The sequence below is a fragment of the Halteromyces radiatus genome (genome assembly GCF_025201355.1).
Source record: "Halteromyces radiatus strain CBS 162.75 chromosome Unknown BX664scaffold_1, whole genome shotgun sequence".
Classification (NCBI taxonomy): domain Eukaryota; kingdom Fungi; phylum Mucoromycota; class Mucoromycetes; order Mucorales; family Cunninghamellaceae; genus Halteromyces; species Halteromyces radiatus.
In genome coordinates, this window is record NW_026251687.1 from 559,580 (window position 1) to 577,278 (window position 17,699).

Consider the following 17,699-nt stretch of genomic DNA (forward strand, 5'->3'; position numbering starts at 1 on the left):
TCTGTCATATCACATTATTACAGTATTATTCAAAAAAAAAAAATCTAATCTTTATTGAGTCAAAAAGAAAGGAAAAAAAAATCTAAGAGGTAACCTTGGAAACAACGCCTTTGACAAGAAAACAACCAGGATGAGGGGAATCAAACAACCAACCTTCCGTTCTAAGTAATTTCTGAATACTTGGTAATAAACGAGCTTGACCGTATTCGGAATGTGTGCCTGTTCCTGTAACAATTTGTAATGGTTGAATCTTCCTTCGAGCTAATAAGAGTAATAATAAATAAACAAAGGTTAAACATGTATTTTTCTTTCTTGTCTTTGTGAACTGACCCATCTGTATTTGACTTCTTGACCACCATTGCGTCAGACCTTCCTTGACCAAAGTTTGAGCTTCATTTACTGTCAATCCATGTAAATCCAACAAGTGATCATCGTTTTGTTTCAGTCTATAATGAGATTATCGTAATTAATAAATCAGTTTTTTTTTTTTTTTTTTTTTTTTTTTTTTTTTTTTTTTTTTTTTTTTTTTTTTACCTTTTATTCCGGACATAGGCTCTTGCAGCACGCATATTCCATTCTCTTGCTTTGGTATCCAACTGTCGAGCTTCATCCGAATAAAAAAATGCCACACCTTGTTCACCCGTTTTCTTGTTTTTGCCAGCACGGTAGGCTGCTGATGCTTTTTGAAACAATTCATTGCGTGTCAGGATCAGATCCATAGCCATAGCACGACAGAGTTCAGGATCATCTTCGGTATAAGTTTGTTGATTTGTCATTAATAGATATTCAGGAATCACAGGCATATCATCACCAATAGTAGTAGTAGTAGTAGTAGAGGGAGTTTGACTCAGTTTCGCCATTCTTGAAGCCAGATCTTGTTGTTGCTTTTCATATGTCAATGCGAATTCAATCCCTTGCTGTACCATTTGATTCACATCATGATCATTTTGGTATTGAATCACCACACCGATGGCAATACGTCGAATTTGTTCCGCTGTTCTATCCACAAGTATCACCGCCATACCTTGTTCTACTTGATCCAAATTGGTTGCCAGTTGCCAATGTAAGACAGGCTGCGCCTGAGGAATCTTAGTCATCAACATCACCACCGAAGCAATCGTATTGCCCTTGCAGCGTTGAACACATCCATGTATATTAGAGCGAGACAATGAGGGAAATACTTGACAGATTTTTCCAATGGTATCATCATATTGGTGCCAATAGTTGAAAGGTATCGTAGTAGGGCCATCATCATTTTTGTTGTTGTTATGTAAAGGTTCCATATACCTCGAAGTCCATAAAGTTTGCTTGCCTTTTTTGTTTTCCTTGTTGTTGCCACGCCTACCAGGTTTCTTTTTTTTCTGGATGCCATGGTATAATATATCGTCATTGTCTTCTTGTCTTGTCGAGTTGGAATAGTCATCAGATTCAAAATACGCGTTGTTCAATAAAACATCGGTTGCTCTTTCTACATCACTACCTTGAGATAAAAGTACATTCTTCAATTGTTGAAGATCCATATTGGGGAAACATCTAGCAAGAAAGTCAAGGTCATCATCCATAGTATCTTGACTACTAGTATCATAACTACTAGAATCAATAGAGGTAGTACCAGAAGGAGTGGATAAATGAGTGGTTGAATTTGATATTTGTGATGATAACGTCTTATTATTGTTGTTCGAATCAGTTTCATGTATAGTCATTAGATCAAGTTGGTCTTCAAAGTTATCCATATTTGATTGTACCTCGAGTTCTGCCGCATTCAAACTAGCATCCGCTTCCTTTGCAAGCTCCCTCAGAATATTCAAAGATTGAGCATAATCGTATGTATCTAACCAAATGGCCTCAATAAGAGATGAGTCAAGAGGAGGACAAAATTGTTGCTACAGAGAAAAAAAAAAGTCAATCGATGAAAGAAAAGAGGTATATTATATTTTTTTTTTGTCTTACATATAACAAGTCTTTTTCTTTATTCAAGTCAGTCTTGGTTTGTTTTTTATTCTTTCCAAAGGCATTGTATTGATTGTCTTGAAGTTTGCCCATCTCCACGTAGACATTTCCCCAAAGTATATGGTTAGCGAATATTATATATTAGAGGTTTGAGAGAGAGAAAAGTAGGATATAAGAAAAAAAGAGGCTGAAAAAGCAAAATTGAGGTGTGAACGGATATTGAATATTTGCAGTTCCCAAAAAAGGAGTAAAAACTTATTACTATCATCTAAACTTTCTCAATTATAATAATATATAATAACAGTAATAATACTAATAAAAGGGTTAGAAATAAGTACTTATGACCAAATACACACTTTACATGACAAATAGAACATGTATTGATTTTGGGCTAACACTATTTTGAATTCTATGCTCCGTTTTTTTTTTTTTTTTTTTTTTTTTTTTGGACGTGACAGCCAATTAGATGGGAAGTCTTTGTTTGATTCCCCGCTCGGATTCGTTGGACCTCGTATTTTAACTTGTTGAGAGCTCCATCCCCTTTTTTGTTCTTTCCTTTTATCTCACCTTAGATATATCAGTTTAACATGGTAATGCATACAAAAAGATATTATATCCATCATATACGATTTAGAATTCAATCTACATAGATAGATGAATGGAATAGATCAATAGAGTAGAATAAATGGATGGATGGATGGATGGATGGATGAATCGAAAAAAAATATATATATTAATGTACTTTATTGATGATTTTAGGGTCGTGGTCCTAAGAAGCATATGAAGCGTTTGGCAGCTCCCAAGCACTGGATGTTGGACAAGCTTTTGGGTTCTTATGCCCCTAAGCCTAGCTCTGGTCCTCACAAGACTCGTGAATGTTTGCCTTTGATTGTCTTCATCCGTAACCGTCTTAAGTATGCTCTTAACGGTCGTGAAGTTACCAGCATCTTGATGCAACGTTTGGTCAAGGTTGACAACAAGGTCCGTACTGATTCCACCTTCCCTGCTGGTTTCATGGGTAAGTAATTTTTTTTTTTTTGTTCAAGATCTATAAAACTCATTTTACTTTTTGTAATGAATAGATGTGATCTCCATCGAAAAGACTGGTGAAAACTTCCGTCTTGTCTACGATACCAAGGGTCGCTTTGCCATCCACCGTATCACTGATGAAGAAGCCAAGTACAAGCTCTGCAAGGTTCGCAAGGTTATGATTGGTGCCAAGGGTATTCCTTACATTGTCACTCATGATGGTCGTACCATTCGTTATCCCGATCCTTTGATCAAGGTCAACGACTCTGTCCGTTTCGATATTGAAAACAACAAGATCCTCGACTTTGTCAAGTTTGAAGTTGGTAATGTTGCTATGATTACTGGTGGTCGTAACGTTGGTCGTGTTGGTACCATTGTTCACCGTGAACGTCACGTTGGTGGTTTCGAAATTGTCCACGTCAAGGATTCTTTGGATCGTACCTTCGCTACCCGTATCTCCAACGTCTTTATCATTGGTCAAGGTAACAAGCCCTGGATCTCTCTCCCCAAGGGTAAGGGTATCAAGTTGACTATTGCTGAAGAACGTGACCGTAGACGTGCTGCTGCCGCTGCTGCCCAATAAGTTTAGTCTTTTGGAATCAGTTTAGTTCTATTTTGAAATAAAACTTATCTCTCTCATTTTTTTTTTTTTTTTGTTTTCATGTTGATTTTTATCTGATGGTATCGGTATTTGTATGTCTATTTTCAATGAATGAAATTAAATCTTTCTCTCTTTTTTTTTTTTTTTTTTTTTTTTTTTTTTTTTTGGATTACTCTTCTATTTGTTTTGATGCCAAAACTCATCAGTCTTGCTTCAAAATGGACACCTGAACAACAAAATTTGTTTCGTACATCTATCACTGGACTTGCACAGGTGAATATTGATGATGGTAAAACTCTGGTTATGAAATAAAAGCGCATGTAAAAAGGTGAAGTAATGTATATTTACTTTTTGAGATGTTAGATGCGACCTTTTTATCAAGTGACTTGGAAGAAATAAGCCGTACTACAGGGTTACCACTACAGGTAGAATCAAAGAGATGCATAGAAACGGAAAATAATGTTAATGTCTATGTATATATATACACCTTCGTTTATTATTAGGTCCTTATTGCGTTAAGACAACACATCGTGTCTGAAATGATGATATCTAGTTTTCATCCCAACATCATGGTCAATTATATCTCCAGTCATTTTGATCCGTTAGATCGTCTTCTTGGTGGTGGTATGCGTATAGGGGATATGACCGAACTCTTATCAGAACATCCTCATTTATTAGAAAAGGTAACAAAAAAAAAAAATGAAGTACATGATACGATTGACCTATATTTATTTATTTATTTATTTATTTTTGTTAGTTGATGGTACAATTCATGCAAGGATTTTTGAACCATTGCCCTGATGCTCATATCTGTCATGTTGATACCAACGGATCTTTTCAAACAAGAATTCTACATTACACAAAAGTAAAAAAAAAAAAAAAAAGCGATGGGATGAGCTCATCTCTATTTCTCTTTATAGGTCATGTCCTTATCCCGAATCGAATGTCACAAGGCTTTCACAGTACCTAAAATCAATCAAATCATGGATCGTTATGGTGCTTTACAATTGGCTTCTCAACAAGTTAAGGATAAACCGATGTTGATTGTGATCCAGGATATAGGATATTTGATGGATTCGGATTGGAATGTCACTTTGGATCAAGGTAATTTTTTTTTTGTTTGATCCATTTTAATTTTACATTGTCACTTATTTTATTTTTATTTTTTTACTTTTTTTTTTTTTTTTGTCATGGATCTTACTAGTGAAGAAATTGGAAGATACCATTCTACAATTAAAGTTAATGAACATCACTATCTTGGTAAATAAATTGAAATTGAAGAGAACCGAAAAATGAGTAATTTTATATATCATTCTTTTTTTACTATGACAAACGACTTGACCAAAATAGGTTAGTCATCATTTAGTGCCTACAACACCCAGACGATATGAACTTACTTTGGATAATATAGTGGATCTTCGATTGAATTTATCTTCTAATCATCAAGATTTACATATAGACATCACTAAAGCAAGACATGTGGTAAGATAGAAAACAAGTAAAAAAAAAAAAAAAAAAAAAAAAAAAAAAAAAAAAAAAAAAAAAAAAAAAAAAAACGATGATATATAATTGATCAAATTTTTGAATTGAATAGAAAACTCCTCAAAGTTGTAGTGTATCCATGTAATTTAGTCATATACCTTTTTTTTTTTTTTTTTTTTTAGTTTATCTTGTAGTACAAAGTAATAAAAAAAAATAGTTAGTTAGTTTGATGAAGGCAGAATGTACATTGTTTTATTGATATAATAATAATAAACTATAGATATACATATAGAAGAATACGAATAAAAAAAGAAAAACAGGGTAGAAAGACTATATAGAAGTAAGGGTATCGCTGATGTTTGGGTTCCTTCATTCCATAGTTACCATGGGTGGACTATATATAAAAAAAAAAAAAAAGAATGATCGTCATACAATGCTTCTTCTAACCTTTTTTTTTTTTTTTTTTGTTGGTATCTCCCCTTACCTTGGTCGTTTTGATGATGATTGGCGATAAGATCTTTGTTCCTCTTCAAAGTCATGCTGATATTGTAATTGTCGTTGATGATGATCAATAGGAGGATGATGTTGGTAAGCATCGGTAGGATCATGGGCAGGATAAGGAGGATGATTGTGATGAATAGGATGATGTTGTTTTGCCAAAGGATGATCAGCAGGTGTCAGCAATTCAAATGAGCATAACAGATCTTCGTTAACGGTCATGATGGCACCAAAATTATCGAATTCGCCACAATAGTTGGGAGCCGAAAACACAGTAACTAAGGTTCGTTCGTTGAAGAATTCATATCCATCTTCTACTACCATATGAGCACGACATACCAGATCTAAATCATGTTTGGCCAGAAATTCGTTCACAATCCTTCGTCCAAAACAATACGATACACCGCGTTCATTCTCTTCCCATTCCACAGCCGTTTCCGACGGGTCAGACCAGAGTAAATCATTCAATAGGCCATAATCAGGTACATCACAAGGTCGTTCAATCATTCTGATTTCATCTAAAGAGTTCAATAAAGGACTATCCAATATATATATATATATATATATATAAATCAGCTCTAGATATATATACAATTATATATATATGTGTATATTACCTTAAACCACCATGGACACAAAATATTTTCCCAGCAACTAGTGCAGCAATTGGCATTGTATTGAAAACATCCACAAAAGTTTTCCACATTTTGATATTTGTTCTTCGTTTACATTCATCATAAAAGCCATACACTAAAAAAGGAGGGAAGGTCAGTCAGCAAAAGATCAATTTTCCCGATGGTTCCTCCTTACCTCGAGATACATTATCGGTTTCATGATTTCCCCTTAACAAAAAGAAATTGGCTGGATATTTGAGCTTGTAACATAACAGTAACAAGATGGTTTCTAAACTTTGTTTTCCTCGATCAACATAATCACCCAGAAATAAATAATTTGCATTAGGAGGATATCCACCCATGTTGAAGAGCCGCACCAAATCCGTATATTGTCCATGAACCTAATGTAAATCAAAAAAAAAAAAGGATAATAATAATAAAAAAGCGTGAGTAAAAAAAAAGAAAGAAATATAAAATTCATAATAATAACAACAAAATAAAATAAAATAAAAAAGCATACACACATCGCCTACTATCTTGACATTGGGACTTAATTCAATTAGGGTCTAGAATTCAAAATTAAAAAGTTAATCATCATTAAAAGAAATCATCATATTTTTTTTTGTATCACTATCTCCCCCCCCTATACCACTATTTTTTTTGTAACTTACAGGTTGAGCTAAAAAGAGTTCTTGGGCACGATGGCAAATAGACACGATTTCCGATTGTTTCAAGCATACTTGTCTAGTAAACGTATTTGTTTGACCAACTTGAATCAAACGAGCTATACAAGCATCCAAATCTAATGGTTTATCACCCAGTGATTTCAATGAAGTGGCTGTAAGTTGATTTTGAGAATGAACAGTAGATTGATGATCGTTGTTATTGTATTTTTCATAATAATCATAAGACTGATTATTATAAGTATCTGTAGAGGATTGATTATTTGTTGAAGTATAAGGATTATGCTGGTATTGTTGATATTCTGTAGGAGGATGTGTTTGATTGTACTGGTCAGTAGGTAACATCCCACGACTTGTTTCTGCTTGTCGTTTAACCAGGGCGCGTTTACGTTTGGAAGGTTGGTTCCCCATAAGAGAAAGTAAAGAAGTAGAAAAGAAAAAACAAAGGAAAAAAAAAAAAAGAAAAAAAAAAAGAAAAGAAAAAAAAAGAAAAGAAAAGACTGAAGTGAGTCTTTTTTTTTTGATAATAGGGAAAAAAAAAGTCTTGGCCCCTTTTGTCCATTGGTACCACTTCCTAATTTGGTCAAGCCTTAGTCAAAAAAAATAGATTCACAAAAAAACAAACGTAAGCTCCTCCACAAAAAAAAAAAAATCAGAAATTGTTGAATCACCGACTATTTTAGTTATTAAAGATTCCAAAATAAAAATAGACTATAAAAAAGAAATATCACACTTTAATTTCATTAAAATACTTCCTCCTTCGGATATAAGAATAACCTTTTTTTTTTTTTTGTCACATATTCCATACATGACCAACGGAGTGTGAAACCATTCATGCAATTGAGTGCTTTTGTTCTCCAACTGTATGCCTGCATATCCACAAACCTACTTGTTACGAACAAATAATGTCTTCATTGATTCAACATGCCCATACGATCCTTGAAAAAAAAAAAAAGGGAATTGTAAGAAAAAGTTTATAGTAACCGGAGTACTCAAATAAAAAATAAACACGAAAAAGTATAAATAAATAAATAAATAAATAAATAGAAGGTGAACCATTTCTTTTCAGTTCCTGCCTATCGTTTTTTATTTTTTCAAATAGCTAAATTAGATAACATAAAAAAAAAAAAAAAGAGAGAGAGAGGGGAATACACAAGTATAAACTATAATGACTAGATCTAAATTATACTTGATGATGATGATGATTTTGCTGTTGCGAAGTTCGACCTCCAGTTGCTTGAAAGGATATCTTTCGATCAAATAAAGAGAAGGAAGAAGCGGAGGGTTGTTCATAGAATGTTGTTTCATCTTGATCTTGACGCGCCCTATCATCTTGACTACCTGATACTTGAAGCTGAGATACTTCCGTTCTTGGTCTCCATGGATACCATATGGAAAAAGGAAAAGTAGCGGCTCCAGTTGGAGTTGTAGTTGAGATAATAGGTGGTGCAATCACAGGTGATGATGGCATGGGTGGAGATGGTAAACGAGCTGTTGTTGTTGTTGTTGTTGTACGTGGTAATCGAATTATACCTGATGATGATTCATGAAAGTGTGATGGTATTGTTGCCGAAGATCCCATTCCATATACAATTTGATCATACGTGCTGCCTTTTGCTATATGTGATTGTTGATAATTTTGAAGATGAGGTTGATAATGTTGCTGTGATTGTTGAATATGATAAGTATGATGATGATGATGTTGTTGTTGTTGTTGTTGTTGTTGTTGTTGTTGTTGTTGTTGTTGTTGTTGTTGTTGTTGTTGTTGTTGTTGTTGTTGTTGTTGTTGTTGTTGTTGTTGTTGTTGTTCTTGTTGATGATGATGTTGAACAGATGGTAAATGAGTTGTTTGATGATGAGACTGTTGTTGTAATTGATGATGATATGCTGTCGTAGTAGGTCGTGATGATGTGGAATCCGTGAATAAACGATAATCATTGCAGTTCAAAGACGAAGAAGATAAAGGAGGAGAAGAAGTCGATGACGTTGAGACACAGGTATGTGCAGGTGAAGGTGGCGATCTTGATATTATATCAAACTCAATTCCAGTGTTGAAAGGTGAATACCAACTTTGCCGAGTATTTCCATTGAATACATTTGGAGTTGTAGGTATGGTTGAAGCATATGTCACTGTGGATGGTGGCGTAGCAACAGAGGTTGACGTATCTTTCCGATTCGATATGATCTTAGTCACCATAGGAGTAGGAGATGTAGGAGATGTAGCTGATGGCGGTGTTGTAGGACCTTTTACATAGTTGGATGTTGTCGATGTTGATATATTTGTTTGCTTTGTTGTGATTTTTGGTTTGGACACTACAGGTTTTGTTGGTGATGGAGGTGAAGGAGGAGATGAATCTATTGCCGTAGTCATCATGCTCGATGCTCTATGAGAAGGTTGGGTTTGTGTAACATTTGTGGATGATGGTTTGATTGTAGTGGTTGTCATTGATGAGGCTGGTGGTAAGGTATGATGAATGTCCGCAGATGGTGGTACAATGATCGCCGCCTGCTGACTTGTGATAGATTCTCCTGCTGTTGTCATTGAAGATGATTCACTTTTGACAGTTGTTTCCTCTTCGTTCTTTTCCAATGTTGAATGTCGCTTATTTCCACGTTCTTTCTTTTTCGATTGCTTGGGTCGTTTCTTCCTTCGCTTGTCCACTGCTGTTGCATTTGAATGTGTCTTTTTTGATGAAGAGAAACCATCTATTGAACACTTTTCAATAGTAGTCGGTATTGTGGGCAGTAGAGCTGGTATCACAGGTGATTCATCTGCAGTATCAGTTGTTTTTTCAATAACAGGACAAGATAAAGAATGTCGTTCTTGTTGATAATCTCTAGGTGATATGGGTGATGAAGACAAAGTTGGTGATGATGATAATGTTGATGTTGGTGTAGGTTGTGATGGCACGTCTGTTTTATCATCGTTGAAGTCCTTTGATTGTTTCCAGGTATAGTGATCAAAGTAGCCATAGGGTATCTATTCCAAAAAAAAAAAAAAAAACGCACGTTAGTCATCCTATTCTAAAATTTTCCCCATTTTTATTCTTTTTTTTTTTTTTTTTTTAGTTTGCTGAGAATAAAGTTTTCAAGTACCTTGTCAAAAGATCGGCTTGCCATTATGGAAATACATATAGCCAGGGAAAAAAAGAACACCATTGTAATAAAGTAAAACGTATGCTGACAAAGATATTCCAATATTGATGTATGAGTTGAAGAACTATGGTGTGAATGGTCAAGAGGTTGTGTCGAATAAGGGATACCCATAGAAGAATATTCATCCGCAGTAGAAGTCCAAGATCCAATATTATCCTTGACTTTCAATGTAGTATCCAAGGGACATACCAACCGAGAAATAACAAGTGCTATCCATAAGACCACTGCAAATGTTAAAGGGAAAAGGACAAGGAATGTCGTAAGGTGTAACGTCCGTGTGCGCATATGGAGTCTTTTGAAGGTGTAATTGGAATAAAGTTAAATGACACAAGAGTAAAAATAATGAAGAGACTCGAAAAAAAAATATGTTGATATATATATATATATATATATATATATATATATGTGTGTGTGTGTGTGTGTGTATAAAAGAAGAGTATGGGAGAGAAGGTAAGATCAAATGAAGAAAAAAAAATAAAATAAAGTTGTATTATGAACACGAAAGAAGTAAAAGAAGAAAAGAAAAAAAAAAGGGGGGGAAAGAGTTAAGTAAAAGACAAGTTCAAAGGAGATATCATGTACAATAATTGTAGTTTGATAATGAGTACTACACTGAACAAGTCAAAAAAAGACTATCCTGTATAATGTAATATAGGAAACGCCTTTGAAATAAATAGATAGATAAATATATGACAAAAAAAAAAAAAAAAAAAAAAAAAAAGCAGGAAAGAGTGGCACTTTTTTTGTCAGAAAAAAGAAATGATAGCAAAAAAAAAGTAAATTTTTAAGTCACATCATTTTCATTTCCGACTAAAAAAAAAAAAGAAATTACAATTGCATTGATGATGATGTACACAATGATGTTCATATAAAAGTCTTTTTTTTTTATTTTTATTATTTTTATATAATCAAAAGTCGAGAAATATTCAAATAATCAAAATAATCTACTATTCCGTGTCTTCTTCCATATAATCAGCATTCTTTTTCAAAAGTACAATGCCTTCCAAAATAGGTGCCAATGAGATGACTATTATGAAGTATAAAAACAGTTGTCAGTAAACCACTCCCAACTTTTTAATTCTATATCTATTTTTTTACTTACATTCTTCAGTAGCCAATTCGGCACGCTCAGAATGAGCCAATAGTACAGGTGTAGAATGAGTTTGGAAACCAGTGATTGTCTTTGGTCGACCAGCTTGTCCCACCACGTCCACTGCTTGACCTACACGAACGGTCACTGGTAAATTATTCAATTCACCATCAAATGTAATTAAGAATCGAGGATACATCGCTGTCACCAAAGAATACAAAAGATAATGCCATTTTCCAAAGATAACTATATATATAAATGAGTCAATAAATGCATGATCTTCCCAATTTCCAGAAAAAAAAAAAAAACTTACATGGTTTATGGTCAGTGAATGTGATAATACTTGTCATTAATCCTGCCAAAGCCACAGGAGACATGATTTGTCGATCAGAATGGAATGGATTCAATGTCATTGTACCCTTGGCCATGTGTAATAAACCTTGAGCGATACGCACCATAAAAAGGCTAGAAGGTTCCTTGTGATAATAACTGGCTAATTGACGTAACATTTGAGCAAGTCGAGCATTGTTAGTACCAGCACCCACTAACCCCATGGCAAAGATGGCACTGATTGCTACTTCTGTATCATTATCATGAGAATATTTGCTGAGTGTATCCAATACTGACACCATAGGATTTGAAGCACATAATAAACCAAGAGCCAAAGGAACTGCCTTACGAATAGAAGGTTCACCATAATGCATCTATAAAAAAAAAAAATAAAGATTAGAATTTAAATATTATCGTTTCTTCACAAACTTACCAAATGATTGAATGTACGCAAAGACATTTCAGTACCAACATCTTCACCCATAGCGATCAATGCCACACCAATAGTTGCAAATGCTTGATGAGTATCATCTTCTTTTTCCTTATCCAGATGATCATTGCAGATATGTAGCATCTTTTGTACCTTGAGTACATTGCCAGTACCAGCATATGAAAGAACTTCTACTAATACTTCAGCTTGCTTGCCAAGAGGATGTTCAATCGTTTTGAGAGTTTCCAAAGTAGCATCAGAAGCATCTTGCTTTCCAAGGAATAATAAACCAAGACCAAGTGCCATGAAACGAGACCAAGTTTCTTTCAGATATTTATCTTCACGTTCCATCATAGTTTGTAAAATCGTGCTAGTAATATCACCATGACAAGTACCAACAAATACCATACCTAAGGCCAAAGCAGCTACAGATGATAATTCCATAGATAATCCAGTATCACTAACAATAGGTAATAACAATTCTGCTACTTCTTCACGAGCTGATCCAGCATAAGCAAGTCCAAGACTATTATCAAAGAAAAAAAAATTAGAATATCAGTCCCAAATCACTATTCTTCCTTTTTTTTTTTTCTTTTTAGTTACCCAAAGATAGCAGCATGTCGAACATGAACATTTCCACTTTCAATAGATTCAGATAATAAGGCCAAAGCAGGATCGGATTCTTCACGTACACCAGTATTTAAAATACCAATTGCCAGTAAAGCACCAGCCTAAATAAATATATATATATAATATTCAGTATTTTTCCAAATCTATTTCAAGATTACATCATATTCTTATTTCTTTCTTTTTTTTTTTTTTTTTTTTTTTTTTTTTTTTTTTTTTTTTTTTTTTTTTTTTTTTTTTTTTTTTTTTTTTTACCTTGATATTGTCATCATTTGAATACATATACTTGTCGATCAATGTAAGACCCACTTCAATATCCCAAAGAGAAATCATACCCAAAGAAGCAGTAGCACTAGTCATACCATGATCCTTTGTTTTGTAAATCCATGAAGATGAGTTTTCTTCATCGGTAATCATTAACTTGTCCTTTCCGAAAGCCGCGTTCACAAATGCATTGACAAAAGTAGAAGCCAAATTGTTGCGTGCCGAATCGACGTTGGTGCTAAATGATGTGCCTATACGAATACGGAAATATTATTATAAAGAATGAGATATATATAATATAATTATTTTATGCTACTTACGATGATTTTCGAGATGACTTTTGTAAATGTCTTCTGGTGTTTTTGGTTCCAATACATCCAATTCACGTGCAAGAGATATAAAGTATCGAGATAGATGAGTATTGTTCAAACATTCGCTCAATTCCACATCATCAGTTTCAATTTGGATCTGCTGACGTGCCAATTGGAAAGCCATTTGTTTCTTGAGAAGACTAAAAAAAAAAAAATAGGTATATTTTATAAAAGTTATTACCTATTCAATGTCTTTTTTTTTTTTGTTGTTATTATTATTATTATTATTGAACTTACGGATCAGGACAACATTCAAAATCTTCCTTAATAGCATCTTGATCGCCCATACGAATAGACAAATTCAATGCTTGAGCATACTTTTCTTGTTGACGATAAATGGTACGAACAGTTCGAATGAAGGATACATCATCAGGAGGTGCTAATAAATTGACACAACTATAGAAACAAAAAAAAAATAAATAAATGATCAACGATTGTAAAAAAAAAAAAAAAAAAAATTGTTTAAATACTTACCCAACCATGTATAAACAAACTCGTTCATAAGTATCCTTGTCGACAAAACGAGGTAATTGATCAATGGCTTCGAGTTCAAGAAGTAAATCTACAGCGTCTGCTTCACCGTTGTGCTTCAAAAAGAAAGGTACAAGTTTCAAGGCCAATTCCAAAAGATCGTTTGTAGATTGTTCTACTGTATTACGAGCTTCATATTCTTGCATGATTTCCCCAGCTAAATGACGGACATATTCGTGACCCCATGATCCAAAATCTTCTTCAGCTGTTCCATGTAAACGATATTGTAAACAAGCTCTTTCACCTTCTTCGGCATAAGTCATAGATAATACTGAAAGGATATCGGAAAAGAGATTCTAAAGTAAAATAATAAACGAATATTAGATATATATATTCCCTCTTCATTTTATCCTTTCTATTTATATATAATATTACCTTGCTGTCAGAGGAAGGCCAAGAGTCAAAAACTTTTTTCAGAGTTTCATAATGAGAACTGAGGAACTTGAGTGGTTTTGGTACCGAAGTCATCGAGCTAGTAGATGTTCGAATCAAAGTACGAAGTTGTTCCAAAGCAGGACGATGAAGATCAATTTGATCCCCCTAAGGCAAAAAAAAAAAAGAGTTATGGATCAATCGAAACTTATCTCATATATCTATTGTATTGTCTATCCAAACTTTAATACTTACTTCTATTCTATCTACAAGCAATTCCAATTCACTTTTCAATTGTTGATCTTCCTCAGACTACAAAATGAAAAAAAAATCAATAAAAGTTAGTTTACATTACTATATATTTCGCACACTGTTTGCTGTATTGATTGTTGGTTATTTTTACCAATTCTTCTTCCTGGTCCTTCTTGTCTTTGGTCTTGTCATCAGTAGGTTTCTTTTCAATATTATCAGAAGGAGTGTCCTTTTGTTGTTCGGCCATTGTTTAATATATATAACTTGTAAAGAAGATGATAACACAAAAAAAAAATTGTTGATATAAATAAAGGTAACGTCCAAGTTCACAAACAAAAAGCAACGAAAGAAGAAAAGAAAATAAATAAAAAAAGAAGAGGTCAAAAAAAAAAAATAAGTCCAAAGCTATTGCGCGTACTAAGTTATTGCGCGTACTCCTTTTCCCAATAATATTCAGACAGCGAGCGGGACGGCGACCCAGTGACTGGTGACATCGACATCATGAAGCCCTTTTTTTTTGGTATTCATAGGACGGCATGCAATTGACCGGGACTTCAAAGCTTGATGAAATTTGACAAGAGAGGAACAATCAAGAAAAGAGTAAATTAGTATAAAACCTTACGATAATAATAATGAATGATAAATGATGATGATGATGATGACATGTAATGATAACGCTAATGATAGTCATAATATGGTGATAATGATTATGGTAATAAAGGAAAAAGATCATCATCATTGCTTCTCATAATAAAAGTCATTATCAAAGACATTAAAAAAGATCATGTTACGATAGGAATCATTATAGAGATCATCACACAAACCACTATATAAATTATCATATAGTCAAGCAATATCCTTGATTCATCGCAAGAATCATATCAATTACTCCTTTCAGAACCTTATTTCCCTAAATTGCAACCATGCAAAAAAAAAAAAAAAGAAGAGTTCCCATTTTGGACATATAGATCTATTCCCGGAGAAAAGTACCCTGACTACAATTTTAAAACAATTTTTGTTGTTGGGGGGAGGAAGCAAATTAAGAAGAGGGGAGGGTTAATAATCGTATGACTGATAATGAGATTTTTATTATTCAGGATAAGGAAAGACGGTCGTATACTATATAAATAACTTTTATTGGATGGGAAATAATACAAATATCTAACTTTGACTAATATAACGTTGATGATAATTTACAAAAAAAAAAAAAAAAAAAAAAAAAAAAAAGTATATAAATAAACTAAACTAAAGTATACTAAACTAAACTACTTCATGAACCAGCATGATGATGTTTAAACCCCTAATTTGATAACCGTTGTTTCCACCCTTTCCAAAATGATTTTTGTCGAATAACTCGTTTATCAGAATAAAACGAGGGGTCGCCAGAAGTGTAGCCATGATGATGTTGATAATGTTGGTAGTGATGATCATTTAACGTGCGAACATCCTGTAAAGATTTTTGGTGAGCAAGTAATCCATGTATATCGCCACTGCTGGATGATGATAATGATGATAGTGATGATTGCGAGTTTATTGAGGATGCTGAAGATGACAGTGCCAGAGAGGATGGAGTTGAAGGAGGCATAGGAGAAGAAGGGGCCAATATAAATGTGGATCGAGGGGATGATGTTGTCGTTGCTACTGATGCTATTGTTGAGAAGGATGATGTTGATGATAATATTGATCCTGATGTTGGTAATGGTGGCAATCTCTCCTTTGGAGGCGGAGTCTGAGGAGGGGAATAGGGTCGTGAAGAAGGAGAAGATTTTGTGAGGGAGATCGACAAAGGAGTAGATTGATGTTGCCTATCGTGAAGTTGGACCCAATCAGATATTGATAATGTTGAAGAGGAAATTGTTGTCTCATAAGATGAAGTTGAGCAAGATGATGATGATGATACTGTTCGTGGATGATTTCTCTGTCGTCGACTTCCGCTTTCCATTTGTTGTTGTTGTTGTGTGATTACTGAATCGGATTGAAGCTGTTGTGTAAGTTGATTAATTTTTTTAAGCATGATTTCCCTTTCATCCGCCATTATATTCAACATTTCTTGTTTGTCTTCCAATTCCATACGTTGTATTTCCACTTGTGATTGTAACAAAAACGTTTGTTGTTGTTGATGATAAGAAGTAGACATGATTGAGGATGGTCGACTGGTACTGATTTCTACGGCGTTGATCAATTCCTCTTGATTTTTGACAATGGCATTTAATGATTTTGTATAAAGTCGTTCTTGTTCCAATTCACCCAAATACTTATTGATCATCCAATGAGTACCGATTTCACAGGCTGCTAATTGACTCTGAAGAGATTTGACTTGTTGTTGTTCTTGCATCTTGACAAAAAACTGATGATGATAATCGATCATCATATCATCATAATCTTCCTGATATTGCTTGTCTTCATTATGATCATCCATGTCAAACCAAAAGGGGGTAATTGGTGGCGTCAATGTTGAAGTCAATTTTTCATCCGAAATTTGTCGCTTTAATGTATCCCGTTCTAGTGTCACTTGTTCCAGTTGTTTCTTCAATGATTCTATTTTGCTATCGTTTTTAACACCAGTAGATACATCCGTGCGAGAGTAACGTCCATTAGAAAGTGGAGATCGTTCTGATCGATATGGTGATGCTGATGATGATAATGGTGATGGAGGTAATGATACTCTATTTAAACTACTAGTTCTTTCCTTGATGATAGATTTTTCGATATTGCTTGATCTTTTTGGTGTTGAAGTCGATTCGAATTTGTTTTTAATGGAGGAGATATCGGGTCTAGATCTTGATAATCGACTTGTTGGTTGTGGACAATTGTTTATAGCACTTTGTTGATTTAATGCAGCGATAACAGCTTGTACGCTACTCATGATGACAATATAAGTATCCGTATTATTTGAATTACAAAAAAAAAAAAAAAAAAAAAAAAAAAAAAGGGAAAGAAATGAAAGGTAAAAAAAAAAAAAAAAGGGAAGGAAGTTGTGTATCCATTCATTTTATATTCAAATATTTAATCTCAGCCAATTGACATGATTTACCTACTTGCTCAAAATAGATTGAGAAAATTGACGTTATGGATTAACATATGTAAACCAGTTTGAAGCCAAAAACGTGCATTGTTGGCGTTTCATTTTTTTTTTTTTGAAAGGAAATGACAATCATCATACAATTGAATGCATTTCATAAAAAATGATATGCATCAACCATCATTTTCTAATCATTACTGTAATAAATATTAATGTCAAAAATAATAACAATCTTTTTTTTTTAAGAAAACACTTAACGAGGAGATACATATAGGGATATTATTATTATTGTTTTCTTGATAGAGTATAATATTGATACAGGGAGTAATCAAGTATGTTTATATAGAATAATCAGGAGAAAAGGGAGTTTTGATCCATTATTATTATTATTATTATT

At 33.7% G+C, this 17,699-nt stretch overlaps 7 protein-coding genes across 7 annotated transcripts; 2 read left to right on the plus strand and 5 right to left on the minus strand.

Annotated features, from left to right (window-relative positions):
* Positions 1–30: 30 nt before the first annotated feature.
* BX664DRAFT_288278 (uncharacterized protein) lies at positions 31–2,199 on the minus strand. The gene is made up of 4 exons (XM_051541788.1): positions 1,951–2,199; positions 535–1,883; positions 331–446; positions 31–261 (listed from the first exon to the last, which is right to left on the minus strand). Exons 1-4 carry the CDS (start codon positions 2,041–2,043, stop codon positions 83–85), a joined length of 1,737 nt encoding a protein of 578 aa, XP_051404243.1. The 5' UTR covers positions 2,044–2,199; the 3' UTR covers positions 31–82.
* Positions 2,200–2,398: 199 nt separating this feature from the next.
* BX664DRAFT_271406 (40S ribosomal protein S4-A) lies at positions 2,399–3,623 on the plus strand. Its single transcript, XM_051541144.1, has 3 exons — positions 2,399–2,540; positions 2,710–2,968; positions 3,033–3,623. Exons 1-3 carry the CDS (start codon positions 2,538–2,540, stop codon positions 3,560–3,562), a joined length of 792 nt encoding a protein of 263 aa, XP_051404244.1. The 5' UTR covers positions 2,399–2,537; the 3' UTR covers positions 3,563–3,623.
* A 129-nt stretch (positions 3,624–3,752) lies between these two features.
* Positions 3,753–5,214, plus strand: BX664DRAFT_319310 (uncharacterized protein). The gene is made up of 8 exons (XM_051542914.1): positions 3,753–3,869; positions 3,944–4,005; positions 4,084–4,263; positions 4,338–4,445; positions 4,501–4,684; positions 4,785–4,840; positions 4,931–5,062; positions 5,175–5,214. Exons 1-8 carry the CDS (start codon positions 3,770–3,772, stop codon positions 5,205–5,207), a joined length of 855 nt encoding a protein of 284 aa, XP_051404245.1. The 5' UTR covers positions 3,753–3,769; the 3' UTR covers positions 5,208–5,214.
* A 78-nt stretch (positions 5,215–5,292) lies between these two features.
* Positions 5,293–7,315, minus strand: BX664DRAFT_319314 (Serine/threonine protein phosphatase Z). Its single transcript, XM_051542915.1, has 6 exons — positions 6,846–7,315; positions 6,699–6,740; positions 6,371–6,575; positions 6,178–6,310; positions 5,547–6,098; positions 5,293–5,456 (listed from the first exon to the last, which is right to left on the minus strand). The coding sequence occupies exons 1-6, from the start codon at positions 7,266–7,268 to the stop codon at positions 5,432–5,434; spliced, it is 1,380 nt and encodes a 459-aa protein (XP_051404246.1). The 5' UTR covers positions 7,269–7,315; the 3' UTR covers positions 5,293–5,431.
* A 652-nt stretch (positions 7,316–7,967) lies between these two features.
* On the minus strand, positions 7,968–10,298 carry BX664DRAFT_381355 (uncharacterized protein; the record flags this gene model as incomplete). Its single annotated transcript, XM_051548952.1, has 2 exons — positions 7,968–9,837; positions 9,954–10,298. 2 exons carry the CDS (start codon positions 10,296–10,298, stop codon positions 8,041–8,043), a joined length of 2,142 nt encoding a protein of 713 aa, XP_051404247.1. The 3' UTR covers positions 7,968–8,040.
* A 574-nt stretch (positions 10,299–10,872) lies between these two features.
* BX664DRAFT_319318 (armadillo-type protein) lies at positions 10,873–14,678 on the minus strand. Its single transcript, XM_051542916.1, has 12 exons — positions 14,432–14,678; positions 14,284–14,340; positions 14,032–14,196; positions 13,600–13,952; positions 13,363–13,521; positions 13,075–13,265; positions 12,746–13,005; positions 12,467–12,594; positions 11,867–12,389; positions 11,417–11,807; positions 11,116–11,349; positions 10,873–11,040 (listed from the first exon to the last, which is right to left on the minus strand). Exons 1-12 carry the CDS (start codon positions 14,525–14,527, stop codon positions 10,961–10,963), a joined length of 2,637 nt encoding a protein of 878 aa, XP_051404248.1. The 5' UTR covers positions 14,528–14,678; the 3' UTR covers positions 10,873–10,960.
* An 861-nt stretch (positions 14,679–15,539) lies between these two features.
* Positions 15,540–17,191, minus strand: BX664DRAFT_319319 (uncharacterized protein). Its single transcript, XM_051542917.1, has one exon. The coding sequence runs from the start codon at positions 17,144–17,146 to the stop codon at positions 15,581–15,583; it is 1,566 nt and encodes a 521-aa protein (XP_051404249.1). The 5' UTR covers positions 17,147–17,191; the 3' UTR covers positions 15,540–15,580.
* Positions 17,192–17,699: the final 508 nt, after the last annotated feature.